The following is a 22,345-nucleotide window of genomic DNA, read 5'->3' on the forward strand; positions in this document are numbered from 1 at the left end:
CTCAGTTTGTTTCCTGAGATTAAGAATTCCTCATATCAGTGAGGTCATATGATACATGTCTTTCTCTGTTTGACTTATTTCGCTCAGCATAATACCCTCCAGTTCCATCCACGTCGTTGCAAATGGCAAGATCTTATTCCTTTTGATGGCTGCATAATATTCCATTGTATATATATACCACATCTTCTTTATCCATTCATCTGTTGATGGACATCTTGGCTCTTTCCACAGTTTGGCTATTGTGGACATTGCTGCTATAAACATCGGGGTGCACGTAGCTCTAGGCTCCATTGTTAATATTTGTAAATATGGAATCACAGTACTTGCCCCATCTTATCTTTTGAAGTGTTTTGAGATGGAAATCTGTTAAAGTTCATTTTAACTTAATACTTAGAAAATCATCTGAAAGATAATTTGTTCATATTTATGATATAAACATTTCAAGTGTTCAAGGTTTATAATTATGTATTTCTTAAAAGAAATTTTATGTATTGTGCTAATATTTCTCCCCCTCAAAAAAGGGAAGTGAGTGAATGACACTTGCCTCAATTGTTCTATAGCTTTTTTTTTTTTTTTTTTTTTTTTTTTAATGGTTAGGGATATCCGTTCTTGATTTCTGTTTTGGAGAAGAAATTTTTTTCTTTTGTTGTTTGTGCCTTTGGTGTCATACTAAGAATCCACGGTCAAAGATTTACTCCTATCTTTTCTCTGAGGAGTTTTATAATTCTTGTTGTATTTAGGTCTGTGATCTATTGTGAGTTACTTTTTGTTTATAGTGTGAGATGTAGGAGTCTAACTTCATATTTTTTGCTTGTGGATATCCAGCACTGTTTACTGAAAATTCTACTCTTTTTCCATTAAATTGTCTTGGCATCCTTTTGAAAATCAACTGGCCATAATTGTGAGGGTTAACTGGGCTTTCCGTTCTGTTCCACTGATCCATGTGTTTATCTTACGCCACTACCTCACGGTCTTAATTAATGTGGCTTTTTGTAGTAAGTTTTGAAATCTCGGGTTTTCTTTCTCAAGATTGTTTTGGCTGTTCTGGATCCCTTGCATTTCTATATCAATTTTAGAATCCACTTGTCTGATTTCTGTAAGAAAAGTGAAACAAAAAGCTGGGATTTTAATACTGTGTTTTTTCTGCAGATCAGTTTGGAGAGTATTGCCATGTTAGCAGTCTTATCTCACCAGGCCATGAACATGAGATGCCTTTCCATTATTAGATTTTTTTTATAATTTCAGAAATGTTCTGTAGTCTTTGGTTTGTGCTTCTTTTGTTAAATTTATTCCTCAGTATTTTTATTCTTTTTGATGCTGTTATCAGTGGAAATGTTTTCTTAATTTCATTTTTGGATTGTTCATTGCTAGCTCTATAGAAATACAGCTTACTTTTATGTGTTGATCTTACAACTTGCAACCTTCCTGAACTCATTTATTAATTCTGATAATTTGTGTGTGTTTCTTAGGATTTCCTAATTGTAGAATATCATTTGCAAGTAGTTTTAATTCTTTTCCAGTATGGATGCCTTGCCTTCTCTTCTCTTCTCCCCTCTCCTCTTCTCTTCTGTTTTCTTTTCCTTTCTTCCCTTCTCTTCTCTCTTTTTTTTTTTTTTTTTTAAGATTTTATTTATTTGTCAGAGAGAGAGCACACAAGAAGGGGGGGAACGGCAGGCAGAGGGAGAAGCAGGCTCCCCACTGAGCAAGGAGCCCGATGCCGGCCCAGAACTCTGGGATCATGACCTGAGCCGAAGGTCTGACTGACTGAACCACCCAGGTGTCCCTCTTTGTCTCTTTCTGTCTCTCTCTCTCCCTCTCGCCTAATCATCCTGTTTGCAGCCTTCTGTGTATTTGTATTGTTGAAGTAGTGAGAGCCAACATCTTTGTCTTGTCCCTGATCTTAGGAGAAGGCAGTAAGTCTTTGACCATTAAGTATGATGTTAGCTATGGGTTTTACTAGATTTAGATTCCCTTTATCAGGTTGAGGGAGTTCCTTTCTGTTCTAGTTTATTGAGTATTTTTATTACAAAAGGGTATTGATTTTGTCAGATGGTTTTTATGTGTTGAGATGATTGTGTGGTTTTGTTCTTTTTTTGTTAATATGCTTTATTAATAACATTGATTTTTGTATGTTGGACCAGCCTTGCATTCCTAGGATAAATCCCACTTGATTGTGGTGGATAGTCCTTTTTGTATGTTGCTGGATTTGGTCTGCCAATGTTTGTTGAAGATTTCTGCATCTGTATTCATAAGGAGTATTGGTCTGTAGCTTTTTGTGTGTGTGATGATTTTGTCTGGTTGGGTATCATTAATATTGGCCTCATTAGAGAATGAATTAGGAAGTATTCCCTTCTTCTCTGTTGGTTAGAAGAGTTTATGAAGAATAGTTTTAATTCATTCAGCAGTTGGTAGAATTCACCAGTAAAATTATCTGGGCCTGGCTTCTCTTTTGGGGAAATTTTGTGATTACTAATTCAGCCTCTTCATTTGTTACAGGGCTATTCAGATTTTCTGTTTCTTGAGTCAGTTTTGGTGATTTTGTCTTTCTAGGAATTTGTATTTCATCAGCGTTATCTAATTTGATGGCATACAATTGTTCACAGTATTTTCCTAAAATAGTTTTTATTTCTCTAAACAATAGTAGTGTTCCCACATTTCTGATGTTAGTAATTTGAATCCTGCGATTTCTTTTTTTTTTTTGCACCTGTTTGTTCAGCTAAAACATTTGTCAGTGTTGTTACTCTGAAGAAAAAAAGAACCATCTTCTGGTTTTACTGATTGTATTTTTCTAGTCTCTATTTTATTTATTTTCTCTCTAACCCTTATTCTTTTTCTTCTTCTGCTTGCTTTGGATTTTGTTTTCTCTTTTTTCTAGTTTCTTGAGCTAGAACCTTAGATTATCTATTTTAAGATTTTTCTTACTATAGATAGTTACAGCTATAAATTTCCCTCAAGGGACTGCTACAGCAGCATCCTATAAGTTTTAGTGCATTCGGCGGTGTTTTCATTCATCTCAAGTGTTTTCTAATTTCCTTTGTGATTCCTTCTTTCATCCATTGGTTAAGGATTATGTTAACTTCCACATATTTTGAATTTCCCAAATTTCCTTCTGTTGCTGATTTCAGAGTTCATTGTGTTGTGGTCAGAGAATGAATGTACTTTGCACAATTTTAATTCTCTTAAATGCATTGAAGCTAGTTCTTTGGCCTAACATCGTCTTTATGGAGAATGTTTGATACATACTTGAAAAGAACGTATGATCTTCTGTTGTTAAGTGTTCCGTAAATGTCTTTTAGGTTAAGTTGGTTCATAATGTGGCTCAAATCAGCTTTCTTGTCCGTCTTCTGCCTGGTCGTTCTGTCCAACATTGAATGTGGGGATAGCAAAGTCTCCAACTACTGTTGAATCACCAGAACCTTCAGTTCTCTCAGTTTTTGTTTCATGTGTTTCGGGGTTCTCTTGTAACATGTGTTTATAACAAAGCCTTCCTGGTGGTTTATCATCATAAAATGTCTTTGTTTTTAGTAACAGTTTTTAATCTTAATGTGTATTTTGTCTGATATTAATGTAGCTACTCCAGCTTTCTTTTTATAAGTGTTTGCATGGTATATATCTTTTTCCATCCTTTTACTTTCAGCATATTTGTGTCTTTGAATCTAAAGTGTGTGCCTTATAGAAGCATATAATTGGATCGTGCCCTATCTACCTTTTACTTCAGCTAGCCCAGCTTTAATCTGGACAAGACCTAGGTAACAAAATCATTTTTGAGTTTTATCTTCTCCTTTCATGGATGAATAGTTAATCATGCTGAATTGAGACTTAAGGTCATTTCTTGGTATAATAGTCTAATGCAGGTGGTTTAGACAGTTGAACAGAGGCTTCATAAAAAATACTTGGTTGACAAATATATAGTACCTAGTGAATTAGATAATTGACCTGAGTGCTTAAAGACTTTTAAAAGCAGTGATTTTGGAGTCATAGTAATAGACTAGGAAAACAAAACTAAGTGGCTGGTATCACCATTTAAAATGCTGTAAAAATTAAGCAGATATAAATAGAACACCGTATGTCTTGATCTCAAAATATATCACGTAATATTAATAATTGATCACCCATTTTTCTAGTATGTGAAGTGTTTCATAAGCTGAGGAGATGGAGAGTGATAGTTGACCTGACTGACCTTCTTTATAAATAATTGGATGAAGTTGTTAAACTCCTCTCCTGTTGCTCTCATCTTTATCTTCCCCCCCCCCCTTACATAGTAAAAGCTGTTTGATTTACACATTTCTGTAGGCTGTAGGGTCATTTATTTTTAAACCATCATAGTCAGCAACTAATTTTTAGTGTTAGTGCCATTGAGTGTTAGCAGAGTAGCTGTTCGTCTAATAGCTTTAACTAGGAACAGAGAATTTCATCGGTGGTTGATAAAGAGGTCTAGGCTCCATCTAGCCGCTCGGGTTGGACAGTGAATCCATACTCAGGTAGGCATGTGTTCACATAACGTCTTCAAGAGTTTTTTGTGCCTTTCATATTTTCAATGCTGATCTGCCCCTATTGCTATGTTGGAACCCATGTGTGTTTTCTCTCTTTTCTTCCAGTTAAAGGCACTAGGATTTCCTGAAGGACTTGTGATACAAGCGTATTTTGCTTGTGAGAAGAATGAGAACTTGGCTGCCAATTTTCTTCTACAGCAAAACTTTGATGAAGATTGAAAGGGACTTTTTTTTTTAATCTCACACTTCACACCAGTGCATTACACTAACTTTGTTCACTGGATTGTCTGGGATGACTTGGGCTCATATCCACAATACTTGGTATAAGGTAGTAGATTGTTGGGGGTGGGGAGGGAGGGATCTAGGATATAGGGCAGGGATAAATACAGTGCATGTCTGCTTCAATTAGCAGATGCCGCAAATCCACACAGTGTGTAAAATATTATACAACCAAAAATCAGCTTTTGCAGGTCTTTATTTCTTCTATAAAACAGTAGGTAACTTTTCCTAGGTTTCACTCTTTTTAGTGTACTAGATCCAGAAATTTAGTGTAATGCCCTGCTTTATATTTCTTTGACTTAACTTTGGTTTCAGAAAGAATCTTTGCTACCTAGAATTTACAGTCTCTATTTCATGGCAACACTGGATAATGGCTTTGTGAAATTGAAAGAATTTTGGAGCAACTGTAAACAGAAATGCCAAATTATTGATGGTTATTGTTGCTGCTTCAAATACATATTGAATTAATGTGTAAGAAAGCCCATTCTTTCATGTTAAATACTTGGGGTGGGGGAGGAAGAAGGGGAACCTTTTCTTAAAATGAAAATAATTACTGCTATTTTAAAATTTCTTGATCATCGAATGTGAGACCCTTCTAACATGATTTGAGAAGCTGTACAAGTATAGGCAGAGTTATTTTCCTGTTTACATTTTTTTTTTTTTTTTTTGGTTTGTTTTGGGAAGAAATTGGTAGGTGTCTAATTACTGTTTACTTCATTGTTATATTGCAGTAAAAGTTTTAAAGCCACCATTGCATGTTTGCTTTTGATGTATCCCTTTGTAAAATTAGCACTTTGGGGCCAATGGAGAAATGCAGCATTCACTATCCCTCTCTTCCCCATCCCTCTGCAGAAATGTGTTTGTCAGTAAGTCGTGAGTTCAAATTGCTGCCTTTTTTTAAACCCACAAAATGCTGATTCAGTTCAAAAGTAATGCAAATGTTCCAAAACTGGGTTTCTGATATTTGTAAGTGTTTTTCCTTATTAGATAAGAATGTATGACCATTAAAGTCATTAGGATTATATTACTTTCAAAAAGAGGAGGTGGACAAAAGTATAATCCAGCATCTTTTATTGCATTGGAAAGACTGGCGGAATCTTCTGGAAGGGTTGGGAGATGCAGCTGGAAAAGTACTTTGGAAAATATACAATCAAGAATATCTCATGGCATATTAAAAAAAAATCTTAATAGCAGTGTTGGCTTTTATTTGGATTTTTTTCAACTGTTTTTTATTAGAATCTCCTTCATTGGCATTACTATTTGATCGTAAAGAGGGGGAATATGTCTACTTGTTCAGTTTTTCAGATCTTTTTTCCTCAATATAAACAAGACTGTTTAAAGGAATTATTTTTTCCCCTACCATCTGATACTGAGTAAAGAAATGAATTTGCACAGATTTCTTCCTGCGTAATCTCTTGCAATAATCCTTAGCAAAGTTTGGGGATGACTTTTAAGCTTTCACGTCATGCACTCGTACCTGTCTCTCATGAAAATAAATGAGACCATGGTTTCTCCCCACAGTGTTATCATGTAGTTTAATCTTCATGTGTGTACTCCTTAAACACGGCACACCTTTGGACTTTGTATTACCTGTATGTTTTATAATGGATCATGCAAAATGTCTCAGGAGAATAAAACGAGCATTTGTAAATATGTTCCTCCTTCAAGACAGAGCAATGAGTTGGGAAGAGGGTGGCATTTCTGGTCGAGTAATGGAATATTTTCATTTATTTTATGTCATTCTGTCTGCTACCTAATTGCTCAGCATAGCGAAAACTGGAAAAAAGGAAAAAAAAAAAACCAACACAAAAAAACCCCAGCAGCAGCCTCTTTTCTCTGGAAAGTGACAGCAGAAGTTGGTGGCACGGAGTTTTTGTCCTCAGACAACAAAACCACAAATAGTGGGATTAATCATTACAAGAAAACAGTTGAGGCCAAGTTTTGATCATTCTTTACCTTGTTCTATCTGCTTAAAGAATTAGCCAAGATGCTGTGAAAAAAATAGGCTTTTTGTGACCTTTTGCTGTTATCTTTTAATTTACAAACAGTTTTGGTAAATCTTTTAATGTAATTGGCTCTTTGATTTTGGAATTTTTACGTTTGAGGTATTCTGTCATCTATTTCTTGAAATATTTTTATTGTTTAGTTGCTCTATGGAAAATGTGAGGAAGCTTAAGTTTATATTTGTTAAATTCTTACTGCCATCCTCTAGTCAAATATGTCTTTACATTGTTTAAAAATACTGAAGTGTTCCACCATATAATTTTTTCCTGTACTACATGGCTAGGATTCTAGAGAATTAATTATAAAATATTTTCAATATATCCACCATTGCATTTCTCATTTTTTAAAATGATCCTTTTGCCATATAGAATCTTAGATTGAGAGTTGACGATGCTTCTGTCACCCATAGTTCTGTTTTCTTCAGTGATTGGCATGTAGGGGGCCAGATGCTAGGTCAGTTTTATTGGGTCTCCTGTTTTTCTCAATCAAAACATCAACACAGCTGGAATACTTGATGGACCATAAATCAAGGTTCAAAAGGGCTTTTAGAAATTTTAGTTCAGTTCCCATTTTTCCCATGCTCTTGTATTATAGCAGCCAGCCTAATAAGACTGGTACAAAATATTCAACCAAAATTAAGCAATTTCAGGGCATAAGAACTTCCTGACCAAGTCTGTTCTGGTGAGTTCCTTAGCCATGAGGCTTGGGTACATGTCCTTTTAGTTGACCTCCCATGTCCATTTTGTTCTACTTTGATCTTCTAAGCCAGGGGCTGGCAAACTTCAGTCCTATGAGCTAGCAATGGTCTTTACATTTTTAAGGGTTTTCAAAAAAGGATTTTATGATGTGAAGATGATTCAAATTTTAGCGTCTATAGTTTTATTGAAACACAACCATGCTTATTTGTTTACGTATTGCCTGTAGCTATACTTTTGTGCTGCAGGTTTGCTGTCGAATAGTTGGAGCTGAGACTGAGACCTACAAAGCCCAAATAAGTAATTACTGTCTGGCTCTTTCCAGAAGAAGTTAGCCACCCCTGTTCTAAACTGTGACTAGCCCACCCTATATCAAAGTATATGATGCTTTCTGTTGCTTTTTTGGCATCTTGGCCTCTTGACTTTGGGTCTTAGCTTCAGTTTGGTTTACTTGTGACCATCACAGGTTCTTTCCAGAGGAGTGGTATCAAGCAGTGTGTTCCATATGTGCTTGCCTCACATGTATGTGGGGGCTTAAGGTACCACCTTGAAATTAATTCATTGCTGTTGCTGCGCTACCTTGCGCTTAAAGTCAGAGAATGCCATTCAGCACTAAACACTCAGAAGCACCCAGCATGGCGATAAATTGGCCAGAACAAAGCAGTCAGATGAATACATCTGGGAATCTTTGGGCCCTAGGATCAGAGTTGAGACAGTTGGAGGAAGCACCTTAACCACGGCTGGAAGAAGAGAGTGGGTAGAACCCCAGAGGGGGAGTATAGCTGCTGGACCTGTTTGGGTGGCAGACTAGTTTCCAGAACGGTGTGTGGGTCGTTTGGGAATGGGAGGGTGGGAGGGGCGGTGACAGGGAGAGAAGGCCTGGGCTTGCTAGGAAAAAGATCAAGCGCTGAAGCAGTGTTTGGGGAACCACGGGGACGGTGGTGGTGACAAGTTGGCTGTAAAAGGCATTTCTCTCATGATGTTCAGTAGGGAAAGCAATGGTCCCCCGGGGAGGGTTTTCAGTGGAGAGGGTTTTCAGTGGAGAGGAGGCTGGATGTCATCAGTGGTGACAAGTTTGCTTCATGTGCATGGTGCTGCCAATTCCAGAATGACTGGAGACCAGGACTCTGCCATTGAGTTTGAAATTCTATGACAACATTTAACTAGTAATGAATTCTTTTACCAGGAGTAGCGGAACTTGTCTTCCAGGAGCACAGATGAGAAAATAGCCATCCCAGACTTGTGGCCTACAAAGAGACCACTTAAACTTCATTTCCATTCTTCTTGACCTAGGCCCTCGTCCTTTCCCAGCTGGTTTGCCATGAGTTATTGATGTTGAGAGTGCGTAATCCCTCCCCAGGCATTGAGGTGGTCTTCAGAGCACCTGGGGAAGCTGATCTCAACCCTTGCTGCCTCTCAAGCAGCCTTGTCTTTTTCCCCAATGTTTTGGACAACTATTAACGTTGGCCGTGACAAGAACATTGGGAGGCTTTATGCTTTGTGCTAGCCAATGGGCCTTCCGCGTGGAAGCCTGTGGAACTGACAGCTTCCATCTCTTTAACAAAGTCCACCGTTGCCTCAAAACTCCTAAAAGTTCGGCAGTAAGTTCTGGAAGCCAGTCTGGGTTTTAATTTGCCTGCAATAGCGGATTAGGAGGATACTTGATAAATTATTCAAAAGTGATTGACTATAAACTGGATGAGAATGATTGGGGCTGGTGATGCTATGCCGTGGAACAGCTGAGGTGGAGGTCTTGAACAATGTTAGGAACCCTGGAGTGATTTTTGCAACTTTTAGGAGGTTTTTGGGGGTGGGAGGGGGTTCAAATTTCTTTTTTGGTCAATTAGGCCTGCCTGTGCTGGTTTGATAGCAGTTTTGCTAATTTTTATTTTGTTTCCAGTTCTAAGGAAACTAAAGGAAAGTTCAATAGTTTCATATGTTTAACTTTGGTGTTAAAATTTTTAGACCGTGTTTGCATTTTTGCAAAGAGCGTTAACAGCTTTTCACCCCTAAACAATTTCACACTTACAGAAAAGTCCCAGGGACAATACAAAGTGCTCCCAATTACCCCCGAACCCATTTCAGTGTGCGGGTGTCCCAGTAAGTATCTTCGTAGCAAAGGGACTGGATCCAGGATAACAAACCATGTTTATACCTTCCTTAGTCCTTACTTGGTCTTCATGACCTCAACTTTTTATTTTAACATTACAGGACCGTTGTTTCTTAGGATGACCCTCAATTTATGTTTGGTTGTTTCCTCATGACTAGGCTCCAGTTCTGTGGTTTTGGAAGAAGTAACAGAAGTGCTGCTGTGCGTTTTTTTGCTGCATGCCATGAGGGATGTCAGCTTGTCCCACTTCTGGTTCACTCTGATTATTCAAGGATCTGCCCAGCTTCTCCACTGAACAGTTGTTACTCACTGTCCCTTTGTATTTAGTGTTTTATGATAAGGTATTTTGAGACAGAATATCTTATTTCTCATGAAAATTAGGCCCATTAATTTTAGTATCCATTGATTTTCTTGCCTGAATTACTACTAAGATGGTTGCCAAGTGATTTTCAGACTGCATAATTTCTTGTACATTTATTAGTTAGCCATCTCCTGGATTCTGGCGTTCTTTCCCCCGTTGACAATCTGCATCGGTATGGGCTCAGATCGCTGTTCTATTCGGTGGTGTATAATCCATTAGTGTTGCAGTTTTGATGCACATTGTCCCAGCCTTTGCCTTCTGAGGGCTGCCTTCTGTGCTTGGCCTGCTCTTACCACTCTTTCGAGTCCTTCCTTCCTTTGTGCCATAATATTGTGTTCCAGGCTCTCGTCCTCCCTGTGCCCCAGCCCTGGAATTGGCCATTTCTTCGAGGAGCCCTGGTTCCCTTCCAGGGAGATTGTATTTAGAAACCACAACTTGGTGCTAGGTGTGCCCCTTGCTACTGGGGTCTCGCTGCTCCCAGGTCGTCGGGGCGGGTAGACCCGTAGAAAGTAAGTGTACGAGCGTGCACGCACAGTTGCGTCTGAATTTCCGTATCTGCTGATAAGTTCACACGGGTACTTATCTGCTGATAAGTTCCGTAAATACTGATAAGTTCACGCTGGTACTTTTCATTGCAGTCCAACACCCCAGGACCCAGTCTAGCTTCTCACTGTCTATGGTCTGCTTTCTTGGACAGGGAGAAACTTGGCTCTCCTCATGCTCTGTGTGTAACCCATCTCCTTAGGCACTCGGGCTCCTTTCTCGTTTGGGCGCCAAGCTGCTAGCTGTGCGGCCACTTCTTTGCGCAGCTGGAACATGAGTATTTTAAGTGTTATTTTTCACTGGACTTAAAATAGAGGTGATAACGTAGATAAGTTCTGAATTCAGCACTCCGGTAATAGCACCTGTCTACTCTGGAGAAGGCCTTATTTGTTCCCATTGTTGGGCCACCAGATCCATCTCTAAATGCCCTGGGAGCTTAAATGCTCATGGAGTTTAAATGCTGGGTGAGTTTTCCCAGTTTCTTCTACTTGGGACCAATGTGCGTTCTAGGTGCCGGTAACACCCAGGGAGCCTGCAGGAGGGACCGGCTGGGGGAGAGGAGGACAGTCCACACGCTGGGCTCTTTGTGGTCTCCAGTCCCCCCGCCCTCATGAATTGTGCTCTGTCCTGTGTCTGTTTTGGCACAGGGCTGCTTCCCTGATTGGTACATTCAGCAAGTATATATCCGAAACTTTACAAGGCCCCTCTTCCTGGAAACCCGTGCCTCTCATCTCTATCCCCAGAACCTGGTGTAGGGCTAGACCAAAGGAGATGCCCAGTCAATATCAGATACACATGGGCCGTGAACACATAGTCGGGACATCTGTCATCCCTCCTGGGGCTCTGGGCCCTCCTGTGCCTTCTGCCACCCCTTCCATTCTACAAGCTAAGAAGCTGAGGGACGGTGAACAGTATCTTGAAGGCTGCTGTCTTGTGTCCTCACCCCAGGGACCTTTGCAGCAGATTCCGGAAGACTGACATAATCCAGTGAGCTGGCTGCTTGCAGACACAGTGGCAGCTGGTGACACATTCCAGATGGGTCTCCATCTGAGACTGAGGGGGAGAGCAGACCCAACAGCTGCACTCCCCAGAATGCCAGGCCAAGGCCAGGTCAGAGGGACTTGGGGGTCAAGACCTGGACTGATCAGGCCTGGCTTTCTGCCTTCACGCCCCACCCCAGCTGTGTGACGTCAGCCATGCCTCTCTCCCTCTGGGTCTGGTTTCCTCATCCATCAAATTGAACCTGCCTCGAGTGAGAGTCTGGATGGGAGGGCACCCTTACCAAGGCCAGGCCTGTGTTCTGATGTGGGTGCCGACTGCCCATCCTGCAGTCTGGAAGAAGCTCGCCACCTCTCTCCAACAATGAGAAGGTTGCCACGAGAGGACTGAGCGTGGCTGAGTTACTTCCGAGAGCGCTGAGGGTGTCTGATGCGGTGCCTTTGTCCTCCCTGCTTTAGCGGTCTCACTCTATTCACACGAGGCCGGTGGGCTTCCCACTAGGCTGGGCAGCCCAGCTCACACACTTGGCATTTCGGGCACAGAAAGATTTCATTTCCATGAACTGTTTCTGAGCAATGCTGAATTTTCTGCTGTCAGTTTCCAGGCCAAGCAATTGGCGGTACATCTCATCTCCAGATTACATTTGGCAGAGAACGTAGCCAACCTGCCTGACAAAATGGCAACTGTGCCTCTCACACATCCCTGGCGACTCTCTTCTCCATGTTTTCTTTCCATTTCCCCTGACAGTCTTTCCAGCCTGCCAGAGGCAGAGGAACTCAGATTTGGAAGGGGTCTGTGGGTGCCTTCCAGTGATCAAGCCCAGTGCCTCATTCATGCCTGACCTCCAGCCTCCACTTGAATCCTTCCAGTGATGTGGCACTGTCGGCTCAGACTCCTTAGATTTCAGACACTCTAGTGGTCGTCAAACCCCTCTGCTTCCCAGCAGAGGCCAGACTCAGGCTCTAGTCACTTCTGCCGGTCACTCTGTCAACCTTTCAGGTCTTTAAGAGTGATTGTCTCTCCCTGACCACCTCTCACCCACTGGCAAAGTCTTGTAGATGCTGAAAAAAATCCTTCACTTGGAATGAATTATGTCAAGTCCCTTCCCCATCCTGATGAACAAAATACTCCAGGGAGGGTCTGAGCAGTATGAACTCTAGGAGGAGCTCTCACCTCCCTTGTTCTGTGTGTGATACCTCTATTGATGCAGCCTGATTTTGAGGTTGCTGGTTTAACAGCCACATCACACCATAGCAGCTATGCTAATATACCGGAGTTTTCAAGGTTTCCATTCATTTGGAGTCCACATCTGATCTGTGTTAAGCAAAAGCAGCCTACCACAAACATGTATTTCCTAGCTCCTGAACAAATGCTGTTTTTACAAAGTCCTTTTCTGGCCCCAAAGGAGAGAGAGAACAAGTCCAGGTGTCTTGCCCTGTGCTAAGTGCTTTATTTGCACTAGTATTGTTGCCATTTTACAGATGGGCCAACTGAGGTCAATCAGGCCAATGTGGCAGAGCCAGGAGGCACACCGATGTCAATTGGCTCCCAAATCACCCTAGGTGCCTCACATTCGTCTCTTCCTCTTTGTGTCCAAGAGTTACGTCTGTTCTTTCTGTGATGATGTTTTGTTTTGTTTTGTTTTGTTTTGATTCCTCCTCGCTGTTCAGACGGCTCTTCGCTCCTCTGGGGACCTCCCTGCCTGTTGCTGGGCCAGCAGTTCTTACCGGGTGGCTTATGGGCCACTCCCAGGGAGCGTCTGTGAGGTCAGAAGTACTTTTAGAACAACCCTAAGACTCTGCTTGCTGCTTGCACTCCCACCCTCAGGGGCCTGTAGGGGAGTTTGCCTGAGGCTGCGTGAGCTGCGCTAGGACCACAGATCGAAGGAGCAGAGGTGGCCATCCGGCGGGCCTCTCTCGAGCCAGACCAACAAGGAGGTTTGCAAAAACCAAACACAACACCATTCTTCTCTCACTGTCTAAAAATAATTATTTTTCATGATGACTTTTTAAAAATTTCGACATGTGGGTTTCTCTTAAAAAAATTAATATTTTTTAGATTTCTCAACTTTAATTTCTGATCAAATACATACTGACAGAACCCACATGAACAAAAAATCTTGGGCTTCTCAACAATTTTTAAGAGGGAAAAGAGGTCCTGGAAAGTTTGAGAACTGCTCTAGGTGACGGTTTTTCCACTTTTGACCAGTTAAGTGACCCAGAAAACACTGGGAAGGTGCCTGGGGCACCGGGGGAGTTTGCCTCTTGTCTGCTGGAGACAGTTGGGATATCAGACACCTGGAACTTTCTGAGGCCCTTCTGCCGTACTGCCCTCCATTCCTACTTTCAGGATAACAAGCACAAGACTCTTCTGCTTGACTTCCCACATCCTTTTCAGTCCAGGCTGCTCCAGTTTACACCTTCACCTTGTCTCCTTGACTCTCTACCACATACAGCAGGATTTCATCACCCATTCCTTTTCACACTTCTACACCTTTACATATGCTGGGCTCTCTCTGCTTAGAAATTCTCCCATGTTCCTCTCTCCTCGTGGGAACTCCTATTCAACCTGCAAAACCCACGTCACTGTTACATGCTCTGCGAAGGCTTTCCTGCCCAGGAGCCAGGGGAGGCCTGCCCCCTTGTTCTACTCTCTGATCGTGTAGCACACAAAAGGTGCCTAGCTGAGCATAATTGTTTATTTGCACATTTCCTTTTTGGACATTGTGTCAAAGCCAAAAGCAAAACTTGCCATACCAATCGGTGGCAGTAGGAGCTCAGCACCCACGGCTAACAAGGGAACTGTGAGGAATTGTGCTTTGAAGACTTGGCTATGGGGTTGGGATGGGAGGAGGGCGGGTCTGACATTGTAAAGGAAAAGTAAAATGAAAAGCCCAGGTGAGTGACAGGGAAAAGCCAGGACCTGACAGAGAGTAGGCTGGAAAGGTGAATGCCCGCCACCGTGCCCTGACATGCCCCCTTGTGGTGAGGGAGAGCCGTGCGGTGTTTCAGGTGGGAGGGTGAAGTGGCGCGCGCCAGGCAGGGGAGGAAGACCCAGCGCCTCTGGGTCATGGAAGAGTTGAGGTGAACTGCGGGGACTCCATCCAGAGGGAGGAGGGGAAGAGGCCAGGCTAGAATATCCAGCCCTTCTGGACTTCTATTGCCCATGCCGTGCAGGGCAACGGAGGGAAGGGAACCAAACCTCCAGGCAGGACCGTGAGCACTAAGCTTTATCTGCACTGACTCACTGAGTCCTCTTCGAGAACTGCCTGGCAGATGAGGAAGCCGAGGCTCCGAGACAGCCATCTGCCAAGTTCTCATTAGAACGTAGCCGAGGGAGACTGGGAGCTCACACCTGGCTCCAGGCCACCCCCAAGTCCCCCTTTATGCCAACTTTCTGTCTATACGAGTGTTGGGGGTGGGGAGACAGCGCGGTTTTCTTCTTCGGAGGTGCTCTTGGACCTTGGCCCTCCTGCGACATGGATAGAGGGAGAGGCACACGGAAAGCCCATGGATTTTAAGTCAGATGGGTTTTTTTTTTTTCCTTCTGATGTGTCTTACTGTACATGGAGTGGTGTGAGGGTGGAGAAGCCCCTCTCTTTAGAAAAATCAGCCTGGGGGCGCCTGGGTGGCTCAGTCGGTTAAGCGTCTGCCTTCAGCTCAGGCCATGATCCCAGGGTCCTGGGATCAAGCCCTGCATAGGGCTCCCTGCTCAGCGGGAAGCCTGCTTCTCCCTCTCCCACTCCCCCTGCTTGTGTTCCCTCTCTCACTGTGTCTCTCTCTGTCAAATAAAGAAATAAAATATTTTTTAAAAAGAAGAAAGAAAAACCAGCCTGTTCACCTTCAGAACCCATCCAAACAGAGACAGCTGGTGCAGCGAGTGCTGGGTCTTCCGGCCCCTCCGAGGGGCTATGAATCACCTGAAGCTCCCTGCTCCGTGTTGGCTGTCCCTGCTCCAGTCCAGGAGCCACTTTCCAACTGGAGGTGGAATGGCTCTCACGTGATTGTGGATTCTTCAAGCAGAGGCCTCTACAGCCCCCAGGCAGAGGAAGGTGCCTGGAAGAAGTGCACCGACAACATTTCCAAAGGGCCATTCTTTTCCTGTGGCCTGGAATGCTTTTACAACCTTTTGTGTCCCTTTCTTTATGACTTCACAGAACTAATCATCTCAAACTACACAATGCAATTCTGAGCAATGCTGGACTTGCACGAACCCCAGCAACTGACTGAGGCCTCATAAACTTCCCACTGTGGGCTTGGAACATACACACTACACCAATGGCTGTCTGTCCACCTGTTCTCAGGGCCTTCGGAAAAGGCCTGGCCTCCAGACCTTTGCACATGCTCTAGGGTCTTCCTGGGCACTTCTTCCCCTTGCTCTCCTATTCAGCCTTCTAGAAGATTCAGCCCAGATATCCCCTCCTCCCCAAGCCTCACAAGATCTCCTGATTGGACCAGGAATTTCTCATGATGCCCACACTGGCTGGAGAGTCTCCCACGATCCTCCACCCTGGACCAAGAGTTTCCCACAATGCCCCAGACTGTCGTAGGAGCTTCCCATATCCCCCATACTGATGGAGAGCCATCTATGACCCGACCCCCCGCTGCTGAGTGGAGAGCCTCCTGTGGACTCTCCTGTCACACTTGCCACTGACACAAGCTTTGCCTTTGTCTGATTTTTTTTTTTCCCATCACTAGACTCTGTGCTCCTTCAGGGAAGGTCTGTATCTTATTCTAAGTACTCTTAGTGCCTGGCATCCAATAGGTGCTCAACACATTTTGGTTGAATAAATGAACCAATGTTCAGGGATTTCAAGTCTCAGGTTAAGGATCACACCCCTGAAGGCTTCCCTGATGCTTGCCTCCCCCCATGAAAAAAAACCCAAACAAACCAGGGAATGGCTTTTATTTTCAAGGTTCCTACAGCAGAGGGACATGGGTTCTGACGGCAGAACTGTGGAACTTTGGGCAAGTCATTTTACTTCTGTAAGCCTTAGTTTCCTCGTCTAAAAAATGGGGATCTTTATACTTGCTCTTCAACAATCTGATGAGCAGGACATTACCATGTATGACAGCAACGAGTATCTGGCATCAAATTGGTGAGCACTGAAAGCGTACCCATGTATACAGCCAACCACAGTGTCACTGTTTACCATTGTCTCTCTCCCCTTGGTGTGGAGCTCCTCATGGCTCTGTCCCTGCTCCAGGGCTGGCTAGAGCTTGTTGATGGTTTTGGTGACCTTTCTGTGTTCCCACAGATCTGCCGGGCAGTTAATATTCATTGAGCCTCTAAGACAAAGCCCAGCACGAGGCACCCCCAAGGGCCAGCAGAGCGAATGATTAATAAGGCAGGACCCAAGACCTCCAGAAGGATCACTGTCTGGGAAGGAGCCTCAGGCAAGTTCTCCGGGATGAAAGGAGCTGTTGGTATCTGCCCATGAACAGCCAAAGGAAACTCGGGACTTAGAATGAGGAAGGGGCTCTTCCCCAGGGCGGTCCAGAGGCTATGGAGGTAGGAGTGATTTTGCTGAAGCCCAGGTCTGGGATGGACAGAGAGGGAAGTGTGGGTGCTGGAAGAGAGGAGTCCTCAGGCAGGAAGAGGCCCCACCCCTGCAAGAACCGACCCTTGATTAGCTGCCACTTCACGGCCATAGATGGTCCCAGCCTGTGACCTAGCTACAGCCGCCTTCCTGGGGCTTGCCACACATTGCTGGATTTTGACCCCTGCTGGTCCTTCTGGGAGGGCTGTCCTGGGCTGGATTCTCCCATGGCCAACCTCCAGTGGGTTGACTAGTGTCTCCATATTCGTGTATCGATTCACTTCTTCCTTCATTTATTCACATAGTATTTGTTGAGCACCAAGAGACCGAATGCTAGACTGAGGATGGGGAGAAAAGGGCCTGAACCCTGCCCGGAGGAGTTCCGGGACAGAGCTTTACCAGCCATGACAAGTACGATAGCAGGTACATCAGCACAAAGATGGCACTTCCAGGGCAGCTGGCAAGAAATCAAGGAAGGCTTCATGGAGCAGGGGATGTGTGAGCTGGGTTACAAAGATTTGGTGGTTCACACAGCAGGAGACATGGAGGAAGAGACACTCCAGGCTGAGAGAACTGCTTTTGCAAAGGCCCAGGTACAAGAAAGGACCGGGCACATTTGGGAAGGGTGAGCTGGTTGGCATGGCGCTGGTGTCAGTCTAAGAGATGGGAGGTTAAGGTAAGACACGGCCAAAGTCAGGCTTTTCAGTGCCATCATGGAGGCTCGTGCTTGACTTCAAGGTCAGTGGATGCCAAATGGATTCCATGGACAGGCCCCCCAGCCTACTTCATCAAATCCGTACATATTTACTGAGCACCTACTGGGTGTCAGGCACAGCAGGGAGCTGAACAGATCTGCACTTTAGACTTTAAAAGCTACACTTTAGGCAGCTCTTTCTGCCCACGGGTGCTGTCCCTGTGCTTTAATAAAACGACCTTTTTACACCAAATAAATAAATAAATGAATAAATAAAAAGTACGCTTTAATAAAGCCACACTTTATTGTTTTTCATTTGGGGCTTCTGCATATGATTCTATTATGGGGAAAAAAAGAGATTTATCCAATAAAAAGAAACACAAACACAAAAGAGTCTGCAGCCTATCACTTCATTGCGCAGCCACGGCGGGTTTTGTTTTTTCTTGGTGGGTGGTGGCAGGCGGGTGTGTAGTGTTATTCCTTTATTTTGTTTTTAGCAGAGGAGACGGATATGGTCAGATCTATTTTCAAAAAGATAAAGATAATTCTGCGGTTTCTCAGCCCTCGCTTGCAGCCACAGTACAGGAAGCATGAAGCCCACTCCCCGGAGGGCTGTTTCTCTGGGCCCTGAGCTCAAGGCCGCTTCTCTCTACCCTACTGGGTGCTCCCAAGGATAAGGCTTCTCATCCTTTGGTTCCAGGAGCCAAAAAGAAATGTTAGTTCCTTCTGGGAAGAAACGTGACCTCCTTTGATGCCAGAAGCATGAAGCCAATGTCATCGAAATACCCTCCCAACCTCTTCTCCTTCCCAGGGAAAGAGACAACTCTGAGGACAGCCTGGAGGAGTGGAAAGAGCCCAGTCTTTTCAATAATGCAGACATGGGGGCGCCTGGGTGGCTCAGTTGTTAAGCGTCTGCCTTCGGCTCAGGTCATGGTCTCAGGGTCCTGAGATCGAGCCCCACGTCGGGCTCCCTGCTCCACGGGAAGCCTGCTTCTCCCTCTCCCACTCCCCCTGCTTGTGTTCCCTCTCTGCTGTGTCTCTCTCTGTCAAAATAAATAAATAAAATCTTTAAAAAATAAATAAAAAATAAAAAAAAAGTAAAATAAATAATGCAGACATGGGTTCAAATCCTGACTTGGCCACTTATTAGTCATGTGATCTTGGACAAGTCACTTAGATTGTCTGAGCTTGGATGTCCTCAACTGTAATGATAATAATTATCACTCATGCTCACCTCACTCACCAGCTATTAAGACATATTACAAAGCCATAGCCAAAGAAGTAGGCATGGGACAAAGCAGAAAATGGAAGAAAACATAACATTGTGAAACAGATCTAACAATACATGAGAGCTTGTTGTATGAAAGAAGTGACACCAAGAACGAATGGACAAAGGATGGAACCTGTAGTAAATGGCGTTGGGGAAGACAAAAATAAAGGCACCTTATTATGTGTGTGGGTCTTCAGTTACCTTTGGTTGACTAAAGGCCTAAATGTGAAACTTATAACTGTAGAAACTAATAAAAGGGATATACGGACCTGGTTGAGCAGGCGGCACCATCATGGGAGGCGACATCCACCGCAACAGGGACCGAAAGCTTTGGCGCAAGGAGCCCAAGAGCCAGGACATCTACCAAGGCTGTTGGTAAATCTGTACAGATCTCTGGCTGGACAGACCAGCTCTACCTTCAACTAGTTTGTGCTGAAGAGGTTGTTCATGAGTTGCACCAACTGGTGGCTTCCGTTCCTTTCCTAGATGCTCAAGAAGATGAAGCTTGCTGCCAGGAAGACAAAACAACCGTGCTTGTAGGAACTGTAATGGATGATGTGTGTGTCCCAGGGGTCTCCAAAGTAAAGGTGTGCGCATGAGCCACATCAAGGCCAGGAACAAGATTGCCACCTTCAACCAGTAGGCCCGGGACTCCCACAAGGGCTCTGGCACCATCCTGTTCTCTGCTCCTCGAAAGGGCCCAGAGGTATACAGGCATTTCAACAAGGCCCTGTGAACCCTACACAACCCCCCCAATCCCTATGAGTGCTCCAAGGACCAGAAGTCCAAGTGCACCAGAGGCCAACAGGCCCACCGTGGCTACAAAAACTAACTTCAGATCCTGCCTTGTTATTAAAAAGATTCTGGATGCTGGAAAAAAATAAACTGACAAAAGGAATATAATAAATAGCTCTCTTTGCCAAATCTACTGTGAGAATGAAGACCATTCTGAGCAGACTGTCGACATTCCAGAAAATGTCAACATCACTCTGAAGGGATGCACTGTTATTGTGAAGGGCCCCAGAGGAGCCCTGCAAAGGAGCTTCAGTCACATCGATGTAGAACTCAGTCTCCTTGGAAAGAAAAAGAAGAGCCTCCTACCTGACAAATGGTGGGAAAAAGAAAAGAACTGGCTACTGTTCACACTATCTGTAGTCATGAACAGAACATGATCAAGGGCGCGTTATACTGGGCTTCCCTTACCAGATGAGGTCTGGGAATGCTCACTTCTCCATCAACACTGTTATTCAGGAAAATGGTTCTCCTGTTGAAATACATCCACAGGGCTCAGATGAGGCCAGGTGCTGCTTGTTCAGTATCTCGAGCCCAGAAAGATGAGTTAATTCTTGAAGGAAATGACATTGAACTTATATAAAACTCAGCTGCTTTGATTCAGCCAGTCACAACAGTTAAAAACAAGGATATCAGAAAAGTTTGGGATGGTATCTATATTTCTGAAAAAGGAACAGTTTGCCAGACTGATGAATAAGATCTAAGTCATCTAGCTACAGAAACAGCAAGATGCCAGATGATTTTTCAGACTTATTTGTGACATCTTAACGATGCAATAAAAGCTGTATTGATTTTTGGTGGAAAAAGGAATGTGAACATTCTTTTAATCTCAGGGAAGGAAAGGGTTTATTAAAGGAGATTCCAGATGGGGAAGAGGAGGTTGAAGTGAGCCCTGGAGAGTGGGGTGGGGCACATTTGCCTTGCAAGTAGAGACCTCGGTATTGTCTTGAGGGCAGGGAAAGGCTAGACCATGCTTCTGGTTCAGAAGGTTCAGAGGAGTCTGGGGAATTGAAGCATTCAGAGGCATCCACCCAGATGTCCCTAACTCATTGGCCAGGATCCCAGGCCTTTACCTTGGCCTACAGACTTGCCCTGGTTGGGCAGTCAACGGTCTTTGAAGTTTAGCCACTCAGACTACTTCAGGCTTGTCCTGAATTCTTTCCCCCTTCCCTCTTTGAGGGATGCAAGTTTCCTTGGATGCAGTTAAAGGGGCCCTGTGGCTTCCATTCCTGACTTTCCATTATCTGCTTCTTGGCCTCAGCTGTTCATTATCTTTCTGTAGGGGCATCCATAGTGCTTACTATGGCCATCTAATACTGTGATCTTTACAGCCACGGTTACTCAGCCCCCAGCTGACCCCCAAGTCTCCAATGCCTCACTGCCTACTACCACACTCCACCCACAGTTGCACCATGCAGCTCAGCACTGCTACAGTGTGGGGTTTAAGATGTATTTATTTGAGAGAAAGGGAGAGACAAAGTGCAGCGGGGCGGGGCAGAGGGAGAGGGAGAGTCCTAAAGAGACTCCTCGCTGAGCGCAAGGCCTGACACAGAGCTCGATCCCAGGACCCTGAGATCAGGACCTGAGCTGACACCAAGTTTCAGCTGACTGACTGCGCCACCCAGGACCCCCAACAGCCACAAGTTTTAACATTTGGAAGCCACCTTGCGCTAGGGCCTGCCTGCGCTTCACCCCCCACCACCCCACCAGTGATGGGGTCCTCCTTGCCAGCTGAGAGGGGCTAGCACAGCTCCCAAGCCCCCATCTAATCACCTGCTTTCTTGGACCACTCCCAGCACCAGCTGCAGCAGGTAAGGTTCTTGGCAAGTAAACAATGAAATGGGGTTTGGGTGGGGGCGGGGGCAAGGGGTGGATCAGGGATCAATGCCTGTGAGGAACTGGGCAAGGGAAGTCACTGTGACGCCAGCCTGACAAAGCCTCGGCCGGTCCCCTGGGAGGCCTGGAGCAAGGCTGGCGGGGCAGAGCTGTCCCCCATCTGGCTGAAGTGGTAGAGTCTTTACACCACCCTTCCCCCCATCACTCTGCCCCCGGGAGGACATGACCTCGGGAAGGGCTGCTCTTTGTGGCTGGGCAGCAAGTCCTTCCATGAAGGGGGTGCTGGGAGCCTTCCCCACGTCAACCACAACCCGGGAATGCACTGTACACTTGAAAGCAGACTGTCCTGATCATAATAACAGCTAACATTTATTTAGTGCCAGCTGAGGCTCGGTGTCGTATATCCTCAAAGGCAGGGACCGTTATCATCCCCATGCTCGTGTGCACAGATGAAGAAACTGAGGCACAGAGTGCTTGAATGACTCGGTCAAGATTGCATAACATGGGACAGAATTGAGATTCATTCCGTCTGGAGATGAAAAAAATAAGTCTAATAAAATTCTTTTTACCTTTTTTTTAAAGATTTTATTTATTTATTTGTCAGAGAGAGAGAGAGCACAAGCAGGGGGAGTGGCAGACAGAGGGAGAGGGAGAAGCAGACTCCCCGCTGAGCAAGGAGCCCGATGCGGGGCTCGATCCCAGGACCGAAGGCAGACGCTTAACCGACTGA

General features: G+C 44.4%; 1 protein-coding gene and 1 pseudogene across 2 annotated transcripts in view; both read left to right on the forward strand.

The window, feature by feature from the left end:
* The window catches only part of RAD23B (RAD23 nucleotide excision repair protein B), a 40,912-nt gene extending 34,704 nt beyond the window's left edge, over positions 1 to 6,208 (forward strand). For both annotated transcript variants that reach the window (XM_036091415.2, XM_078061559.1), the window contains one exon: positions 4,599 to 6,208. In XM_036091415.2, coding sequence (XP_035947308.1) covers positions 4,599 to 4,712 — 114 coding nt within the window. In that variant the 3' untranslated portion in view covers positions 4,713 to 6,208. The remainder of the gene's footprint in view (positions 1 to 4,598) is intronic.
* A 13,071-nt stretch (positions 6,209 to 19,279) lies between these two features.
* LOC118535142 (large ribosomal subunit protein eL18 pseudogene) lies at positions 19,280 to 19,819 on the forward strand (annotated as a pseudogene).
* Positions 19,820 to 22,345: the final 2,526 nt, after the last annotated feature.

Source organism: Halichoerus grypus, chromosome 14, assembly GCF_964656455.1.
Source record: "Halichoerus grypus chromosome 14, mHalGry1.hap1.1, whole genome shotgun sequence".
NCBI lineage: Eukaryota > Metazoa > Chordata > Mammalia > Carnivora > Phocidae > Halichoerus > Halichoerus grypus.